The sequence below is a fragment of the Medicago truncatula genome, chromosome 8, assembly GCF_003473485.1.
Source record: "Medicago truncatula cultivar Jemalong A17 chromosome 8, MtrunA17r5.0-ANR, whole genome shotgun sequence".
Taxonomy (NCBI): domain Eukaryota; kingdom Viridiplantae; phylum Streptophyta; class Magnoliopsida; order Fabales; family Fabaceae; genus Medicago; species Medicago truncatula.
The window spans coordinates 4,263,196-4,273,356 of record NC_053049.1 but is presented as its reverse complement, the minus strand read 5'-3'; the positions used below and the strand labels follow the sequence as shown (position 1 = coordinate 4,273,356).

Below are 10,161 nucleotides of genomic sequence, written 5' to 3'. Positions count from 1 at the left end.
ATCGCTTATGTTTAATCCAGTTTGGTTCCAAATCAATTCAAGTAATCCAGTTTTTTTCACACCCGTAAGAATCATAGAATGTGTAGATCTGGAGAATAGATATTTTAACATGATAAACATTCAGAAATGAAACTGAAACAAAAAAAAATAAAATTAAGAGGTTATTGGAATGATGAATTGTAAAATAAGAGAATTCCAAAAAAAACTGAAGAGGTTTTTGGATTGTTATATTGTCGGGCATCATTTTGTGAAGATCATGTTGAAATGTTGAAGATGAAACCTACTCATGTGCTTCTTCCTGGGTTTCTTTACTTTTTAATTTTTTTAATTAAACAATTATACGCGTGGCAAATTCATTTATTTTTTTAAAAAAATTATACAAAATGGCGTGACACATAGGTTTGACCCGGTCAAAATTAGTGTTTTGCAAAAGGGGCTAAACATAGAGGGTCACTTTGTCATTTTTTTTAATAGGGAGCCAAAATTGTAACCTTTACAAACTTAGGGGACCTGTTTGACTCAATTCTAAATTCTGAGTTAATTGTATTACGAAGCATCAATTCATTTATATCTCTTAATTGATCAACTTGATTGAATACTATGTGTATTTCGATCCTATACTAATTCGACTAATCCGGTTCAATTTTTAAAAAACTCTAAAATTAATGGTGAACTCCGTTGACATGATATTAATATCTTTAGGCTAAAATATGGTTTTAGTCCCTGCAAATATGCTTCGTTTGGTTTTAGTCAATGTAAAAAAAAAATAGTCCCTAGGGACTATTTTCAAAAACAAAAAATTTTGCAGGGACCTTTTTTAAAAACAAAATATTTTGCAGGGACCAAAAACTACAAAATTGGTTCAGTTATAATGTGCCACGTATGCAAATCATCACAAAAGTGGGGTCAGGGACTATTTTCAAAAACAAAAAATTTTGCAGGGACCAAAAACAATTTTTTTTTACAGGGAATAAAACCAAAACGAGGCATATTTGCAGGGACTAAAACCATATTTTAGCCATATCTTTATTTAATATTTTGGTTTATAATTATTGTTTAAGATAAAAAAAATGTTAAAATTATATTTTATTTTTTATTGTTCCTTTTCCACTGTGATATAAGTAGTATTTCTCTTACTATCACTTAGAAAAACTCTTATTAACTTAAGAAAATGTTAACGAGTGTTTTTAGAAATCTTTCATTGTTGTGTTCAATCATGAGAAGATGATATTATTCATCAAAGTTAATTTTGGTGCTCAACCTTTGAGATCTCAATTTTGAAGATTTCAAGTAGTGTACTTATATTTATTTTTAGTTTTATTAATATAACACCAAAATTAAAATTCTTTTTGTTTTGTCGTTAACCTTGATAAGTCTACCAAACTTAACATTTTTTTTTTTTTGAAAGATCTACCAAACTTAACATGTGTATGCAAGTCTTCTATAATCAGATTTATTTGTCAAACTCGAGCAAAAAAGTAACCTTAGAAATAATTACTAAAGTTGAAAAAAAAAGATGCTGCTTTAGTTTATAAATAACAATATATATGTAATGCTATGAGACTGCACTACTTTGATCACAAGAAAGTACACCATAGTGAAATTAATTTATTTTAATATTGAATATAAGTATGGTGGCATTTCATATGGGAAAGATGAATCATTTTCCACCATGAGAAAGTTGGATTCAATGATTGGATTAAGTGAAGAACATATTTTTAACATGCTCTTTCAACACTAGATTTTTCTTTACACTATCTTCCAACAATTTTGAAAATTAATTTCCAGAAATTAAAAAAATAGAAAAAAATTCAGATAATTTTTTTTTTAAATTCTGTAATTCATTTTTTGAATGTTAGAAAAAAAGTTGAAAAATTGAAAATTTATTTATTTATTTTTCAATAAAAATAAAATTTTGGAAACTAAGATAAGTTTTTATTTCTAATTTTTTTTTTTAATTTCGTCATAAAATGAGATATTCTGAAAAATAAAATAAAAATCCTAATTTTTTTTAAATTAAAGTTTTTTATTTTTATAATAAAATAAAATTCTGGAAAATAAGTTTTTTATTTTCAAAAAATATTATCTAATTTTTTGTTTTTATACTAAAAAAACTTTTTAGAAGGTTTGGAATGGTAGTAAAAGTGTGTACAAAATTCTAGTGTGGAGAGAGTATGATAAAATTATTTTATTGATTTGATCTAATGGTTAAATACCAACTTTCCTATGGTGGGAAAAGATTGACCTTTCTCATGTGAAATGCCATCGTTTATTCATCATACTTAAACTGAATTCCTTCTGCTTCCATTCACTACTATAGTACATAAGTACTATTTTAATAAAGTTATATGGTGGCATTTCACATGGGAAAGTTGGATTCAATGATTAGATTAAGTGAAGAACATATTCTTAACATGCTCTCTCAACATTAGATTTTTCTTCACACTATCTTCCAACAATTTAAAAATTTTGAAAATTAATTTTCAGAAATTAAAAAAATCGAAAAAAATTCAGATAATTTATTTTTTTGAAAAAATGAAAAAAAAAATTCCAGAATGTTATTTCAAAATATTTTCAAAAACCTTATTTTCCAGAATTTTATTTTCTTATAAAAATAAAAAACTTTAATTTCAAAATATTTTTTTTAGGATTTTTATTTTATTTTTCAGAATATCTTATTTTATTATGAAATTAAAAAATATATTCTTTTTAGAAAAATAAAAACTTATCTTAGTTTCCAAAATTTTATTTTTATTGAAATAAAAAAAAATTCAAAAAAAAAATTCTAACATTCAATAAATGAATTACATAATTTAAAAAAAATTATCTGAATTTTTTTATATTTTTTTGATTTTTTTAATTTCTGAAAATTAATTTTCAGAATTTTTAAATTGTTGGTAGTTAGTGTGAAGAAAAATCTAGTGTTGCGAGAACATGTTAAGAATATGTTCTTCACTTAATATAATCATTGAATTCAACTTTCCTATGATGGGAAATGATTAACATTTCCCATGTGAACACACACCTATAAAGTATAACCATAACATGGTACCATAATGCATATTCATAGCACACAAAAATAAAATATAAATCTATCCTAGCTCGACCAAAGATAGAGGCCAAGTTATTTAGCTCGACCAAAGATAAAGACAACCGTGGTTTCAAATTTTTGTTCTGAAACACAGCAGTGTTCCATTTTCTTATTAACATTTTTTTCTCTTTGCCTCTAAAAATAAAATAGTATAGCATTCTTAATTTGTTGAGCGGGAATGTGAGAGAACGTATGTAATTCATTTCTTTATGCACATCCAAATATTCTTGAATTTGAGAATAAGTATATTATATGTTTAGTTTAGACCAGGAGTCAAGGAGTGTTTCTAACCGATTCAAATAAACAATTAAAAACTGATAAAAAATAAAAATTCAAACAAAATCAATTTTTTGGGACCTCTTTCGTGAAATCTAATCAAGTTACATTTCAGAATACATATATTTATTTGTAGATTTCTAGTAAAATCTAATCGTGAAATCAATTTTTTGGTACAAACCTTTGAAGATTTCTAGTATATTTGTATATTTATATTTAATTTTAGTTTTATAAACAAAAAATTTAACGTTTTTTTTACATGGCTCATATGATAAGTCTACCAAACTTAAAATTAAAATGAGTATACCTGATCCTTCAAAAAAATAATGAGTATACCTGTCTGTACCTGTATAAAAAAGTTCCTCGTCTGGAAAACATTAACTAAGAATTGACATAAAATCAATTTTCTATATGAATGGAAAATTGAGATGTTCACTTAGTTTTACTGAAAATATTCATTCCCATCCTACATACATAAAATAAACACTGAAGCCATCAAAATTTCCTATGTCCCAGCCCATCAAACTTCTTGACATGCTATTGAGTCCAAAAGTATGTTTGTCCCAAAAAACACAATTATTTTCGGTCTAAACTTACGTTTGGAGTGGTTTTTCACTGAAATCCAAATACTCCTTCAGCCCCTCCATGGATCAGCAGTCTCAAGAAACAGTGCGTCCATAGCAAATAGAGGCAATGTAGAGGTTCTTAGCCCACTTCTCCTGTAAAATCAAGTATCATCAGACTGCAATTAACTGAAAATCATGTGCATGGACAACAAATGTGAATATATATGACCCACCTTAACATGAGTACTAGGAAAAGTAGTAGTCCTTAGTGTTTCTTGAGTTTCGTCCTGCAGCTTATTCTCTGGAATACTCAGAACAAAAGCAGCTTGGTCCCAAGTTGCCGCAGTCGATGTGATTCGGTAACCAGACTCCCACCGCTTGTGAATCCCTTCACTAGGGTACAGAAAATCTAATTCGACCGCCTGTTATACATAAACATAAAGTAAGTATTTATTCACACTATTAAGTTGCATTATGACTAAAGTACTGCTGACAGATAAAAGTTCAATCCAAAGATGACCTGTTTTGAAAACCCTGCCCCTTTAGACATAACTACTCCCCATTTGGGCCCTGCTGTGGCCATTGAAGTTACAAAAAATTTCTCCTCCCACTTTTTTTTAATCCATTTGAAAGGAAATGAATCACTAACTTTGTATGATTGCTGCGAATACTGGGTGTCTGAAATCCATGGCCTAAGTTAGCAGAGAGCAAAATGGAGAATTGCCAATGTACATAAGCCAATATATATAACTTAAAGAGGAACCAACCTTTAGACATTACTACTAATGAACTCCCATTTGCAATTCCTGCAACTGCAGTGATATAGTAATTTTTTTCCCACTGCTCCATGATCCATTCCTTAAAAAAAAAAACAGAAAACCCTAAGTTAATAATAAGCATGCCTTGAAACTAGGATTAAAATTTCTACAAGCATATATCTGGTGTGCTATACAGGAAATTTTAATAATTCACAGGTAGAAGAATGTATGGCAATAGATTTAAATTTACCTTATGGAAAAATTGGGGGGAGAATTCGTAAACTTGCGAAGTGAAACCTGTCCCTGCATCCATTATTAAGGCCCAAAGGCCCTGAGATGAAGCAACACTGCTAATATATAAGCCATCCTCATTTCCTTTGTCAATGTGCTGTGATAGTCTTGTACTTGACACATTGTAGTGATATCTACAACACAAAGAAAACCACTCTTAATGCATAGAAATTCCCTTACATCATAAGTTTTAAACCCGGATAACCCTTAGCATCCAACTTTTGTAACCAAAAGATTAAAAAATGCAACGAAATTCAAACATATGATGCAACATATACACAGAAAAGGGTGTAAATAGATTCACACATACGGTATGGGTTGAAAAATCACAATCTTAAAGATGAGGAAATAGAAGTCATCCCCTTGCATCAATTTTAAAACACATAAACATAGAATCACACGTGTATAACAAGTTTTAAGACTTATTGGTGTATGATAGGAAGGCAACTGATGGCAAATAAGGGTATTATGGCAAACCCTGGATATGGAGGGTTAATGAAAGGAAAGCTAAGAAGACTAGTGACTAAGTTTACTAGTGAGGTATTTGAGTAGTTAGTAGGGTATCTTAGTAGTCAGAATATTTTATTAGAATACTTCATTAGTGTATACCTTTGTTTCATCGGTCTACGAGCATTGTAAACACTAATCCACTGGTTCGCTGGTAAACCCACTCGAACCTTCTTTTTGGGTTGTTCATCATCATCTTCTGAAGCCAATCGGCCTCTTTTATGACCAACAAGCTTCAAGAAGAAGAAAAAATAGCAGTGTCAAAGGTTGGACTACAAACTTCGTATATACATAAAAAAAACACAAGTAAAAGGGTGGCAAAATCGATACCTTTTGTGCACCTTCTGTATTCAGTGGCCTAATGTCTGGGTTTGGACCAATAATCCCATCAAATAGAGAAATGTATTTTGCATAGTTGGGCTCTTCATCATACTTTAAGGTCACTACATGTTCAACAAACTCTTTAAAAGGCTGGGGACAAAAACAGCATAGGTTCTCTGGAGACGTTCCCATCTTCTTCCTGCAAACCTGATATCCTTTGTTTTCTCCCTGAGCAAAAAATGTCTCAGAACAACATTCTTAATATGAGAGTAAAAACTAAAAGTTTGTTAAAAAATGACGAACCTGGTATCCTTGCCAAGGAAGACGACTTCGAAGAAGAAAAATCAATGTATATGCAAGAGATTCCAAATCATCCCTCCTGCTTACATTTCTCCCCAAATGCGCATGCACACTTGCATAGCGGACTGTGCCCCTGAACATATTTTTCATATGATACAAGTTAATATAATATGGAGAACAGATATTTAAACATTTTCTACACAATCCCAAACTATCAGGCCAAAATTATCAGATATTTAAACAGATATTTAATCGATACCTGAAAAGATCAGGCCTTTGGTCATAGTCCACTTGCAAACCAGTTGTCCTATCCCGCCATTTAGTAGCTGCAAGCCCGAAATTGCACAGAAAAAGCCAAAGGAATAATTAAATGATGCAAAAATTAAAATATTACATGTGACCAATAAATAATCGATCAAAAACATACCCAATCCAAGATCTACCAGGAACAATTTTTTCTCATCGGGTGTCCCAGAGGCGCCAAGCAGAAAATTTTCCGGCTTCACATCTCCATGCACATACCTACCCATATGCATCACCATATAGTGTAAGAAACATAATTCCAATTATTTTTATTATAAAATAACTTGATTCACATATTCTTATGTAAATTGCTAATGTCAGCGGAAGAATAGGAAAATGAGAGAAAATGTCTAGCTTTACAAAAAGTGTCTATCCACTATTCATATGCATAACCCAAAGAAATGAACGGAAATTGAATGGTAACAAATTACCCTCGAGAGTGCATCTTCTCCAATATGGATATTGCTTCAATGGCAATACAAGCAACCATTTCAGTGGACATACTGGAATTGACAAAAGAAACATTAACATAACAATTGACAGTCAAAATTAACAACAGGGAATATACTTTAATGCACATCTAACAAATAACTTACAAAAGACTTACGAGTGAGATTTATTATTCCATTCATCATACAAGCTAGGTCCTAGAATATCCATAATCTGCACATATGAAAGTAGTAAGACAAACAGGAACCTTCAAACAAACCAAACTCAAATAAAAGAAATGTTACATTATCATTCAAATTAATTAATAATTAAAAAACAATCAAAACCATATGATTAAAAAATAAAACCCAATAACATACCATGATATAGTAGCCATCTTGCTTGCCTTTGTAATGTACCTGTGGCACACCATGACTTCCACCGAGGGTGCTGCACAAATAAAAAATTATAGGATACATAGGAAAGTATACATAACATACCCTAAAATAGATAGGATATTAAGCGAAAATATAAGAATGACCAATGATAACACTCACTCGTACGCTTCCCACTCTTTTGGCGGTCCTTCGTTACATCCTTTACTACTTGTGTGCTCAAATTTTATGGCCACCTGATAAAATAATTAAAAACCGTGAATTCCTGAAATTAAAATACTTTAGCATGTAAAAATAAGATATATGAAGTATAACTAATCACATAGTATTGATAGGATGCACGTACCTCTAAAGCTTCAGGTCCAGTTCTCTCATTCAAATTTCCATCAGAAACACGCCGACCAACATATACTTGACCAAATCCACCCTTGCCAAGTTTTTTCTCTGTTTTATACAAAGGAGAAGTACTAACTTGAACCTGTGATAAGAAAACAAAATTATGATATCAGTATTAGCATAACAGACTTATAGATTAGGGGCAACTGGAACATTTCTTGCAAAGTATTACCATACTTATGCCCGTACATGATTGAAGAGAAACGATAGAAAACTAGCAAGAAAAAAAACAGTTTGAATGAATTATTGTTAAAAGGCACTGCTATAGGAAAAAACAATGCCGTACTGTCTTATCATGGATCATACTCTGTTTTCAATATTATTATTTTTTTGTAATTTATTCAGGAGTTACTTTTCAAAATGCCAATATTAATCGAAAGGCAATATTTCTGTTAGGCTTACATCCACAATATCACTCCATACATTATTTTAAATGGAAGGGCATGCCATTAGACAAATGATCATATACTATTCCTAGGGGAAAAAAGTCATTTATAAGATCGCGAAATGCAGAGTTGACAAACGTTGAGTAGTGCTGCTAACTATAGCTCAAGTGTAGAGACAAGTATTAGGTTGGGTGTCCTTAAGAATCAATACAGAGTATGTATTATAGAAACTACTGGGCACCAGCACACTAAATATTCATTTTATGACTTTAAGTAGGATTGTCTAACATGGGTTGATAAATTGTTGTGGATTTCGTTAAAAATCCAAATGTTGTGTTTTAGAAACCAATAAAAGAACAATGTGACAGTTCCATTCTATGACCAATATAAAGTGGGGAGAAATAGGGGAGTTCTGTTCAGTAGAGACACTTACATTGTCAACCATGATTTCAACTTGTATGTTATGTCTATGTACACTTTTACTCGCCGAATGTCACGTCGGTTTTCAAAACTGAGTAGAAGAGATGTACGAATGTACCCTCCGAGATTAAAGAACATTAATGGCTCAAGACAACACTCCCCGGATAAGTCATATTCCCAATCACGAATAGGGCCATTATTGGTCCCGGAATTAGCTCCAGTTAGAGCTTTAACAGACTGGGGGTGTCCTTTTTCCTGCCTGGCAAATCATGCTAACTAATAACAATAAAAAACCAATGGCATATTCACCACCCTCAAACTAGGACCACCACAGGTAACTCTAAACCACTAGACTGACTTTGGGGATCTAATTCACAGACAGAATTCCTGCTGACACATTCCAAAATAAAAAATAAAAAATATTTTGCTATTGGTCTAGTCGTCAACACATAATCATATAAACACACACAGGGAGGGGAAGCGTAGTGACCAGGAATGAACCCAATATTCCACGTAAAATGTCCTCATAGCCAAACCACTGAAATTTAACTCGGGATTCCTTAATTTCAAAAATATATACCACAAAAACTCACTCCACAAGCAAGACAAAATCACACTCACATTCACAGTAAAAAAGTTCACAAGTAACAAACAAATCACAATCATAGAAATAAACCCACATTACCAACAAAAATGAACTGCGTGCAATTTCCCCCCATCAAGCCACCAAAACATGAAAAAGCTTAAACCATAACACCAATTCAAACAACAATTTACACATGCACTTTTTTTAACACAATTTACACATGCACTTAAAACTAAAAGATAAACACTTGCATGGAATCAAAAAATGAACCTTTTCAGGAATAACAAAGCCATTGCTATCTTCTTCACCAGCATTAGCCTTATCAATGCTATGACCACCACGATTAAATTCCTCCATCTGTTTCTCCTCTATCATTTCCTTCTCCACTCCACCCGCTTCCTCCTCCTCCTCCTTCTTCTCCGCCACGGCAACAACAGCAACTACGTCATCATTTACCTTAACAGCCGGCTCCTCTTTAACCGCCGCCGCTGCAGCTGCACGCCGCCGTCTCGTTCTCGTCGCAACCGCCTCCACTTCAACTGGAGTTTTCTTCTCCTCTTCCTGCTTCTTCTGAGATTGCCGCTTCGTTGGCCGTCCCCGGCGCGCTCCACTACGCATTACCGGCATTGTTCATCGTTCAAATCTCATCCTCCGGAAAATCGAAAATTTTAACAGGAAAATTGAAAATCGCGTTTTTCTCCGATCAAAACTATTTACGCCTCAAAAGAAGTGAATGGTACTCTTTTGACGAATTCTGAAATTGGTTGATACACGAAAGTGAAGGAGCAAAATGTGAGAAATTGATGAAGAGTAAAATGGTGATGGAAGGAATTTTAGCGTCGGAATTAGGGTTCTGACACGATGCGACAGTGACAGAAGAAGAAGAAGAAGAAACTGTGGAATTGAAGAAGTCTAGAAGACGATGAGAGAGAGAGAGAGAGAGAGAGAGAGAGAGAGAGAGAGGCTTTTTGGTACTTGTTGTACTAAGACACAGAACACGAGGTTTTTATTTATTTTATATTTGTGTGTAAAATGAAAAACATAAATATCAAAACTATTTTTTTTTTTTTTAATCGCCATTTATGTGCCCAACTTTATAGACTATTATCTTGAGTATGTCGGATAAAACTGTAATA

At 32.2% G+C, this 10,161-nt stretch overlaps 1 protein-coding gene across 1 annotated transcript; it reads right to left on the bottom strand.

Annotated features, from left to right (window-relative positions):
* Positions 1–3,681: 3,681 nt before the first annotated feature.
* LOC11422003 (casein kinase 1-like protein HD16) lies at positions 3,682–9,998 on the bottom strand. The gene is made up of 16 exons (XM_003626964.4): positions 9,296–9,998; positions 7,584–7,715; positions 7,400–7,473; positions 7,223–7,292; positions 7,021–7,076; positions 6,845–6,916; positions 6,538–6,632; positions 6,370–6,436; positions 6,114–6,243; positions 5,820–6,038; positions 5,592–5,722; positions 4,942–5,116; positions 4,701–4,791; positions 4,454–4,611; positions 4,167–4,355; positions 3,682–4,086 (listed from the first exon to the last, which is right to left on the bottom strand). Exons 1-16 carry the CDS (start codon positions 9,650–9,652, stop codon positions 4,027–4,029), a joined length of 2,076 nt encoding a protein of 691 aa, XP_003627012.2. The 5' UTR covers positions 9,653–9,998; the 3' UTR covers positions 3,682–4,026.
* Between the last annotated feature and the right edge of the window lie 163 nt (positions 9,999–10,161).

Coding starts and splice junctions, on each gene's coding strand:
- LOC11422003 (XM_003626964.4), bottom strand. CDS start 9,652: ATGCCGGTAATGCGTAGTGGAGCGCGCCGGGGACGGCCAACGAAGCGG. Junction 4,792..4,941: donor CCCCCCAATTTTTCCATAAG/GTAAATTTAAAT, acceptor TTTTTTTTTAAG/GAATGGATCATGGAGCAGTG. Junction 4,356..4,453: donor GGGCAGGGTTTTCAAAACAG/GTCATCTTTGGA, acceptor TATGTATAACAG/GCGGTCGAATTAGATTTTCT.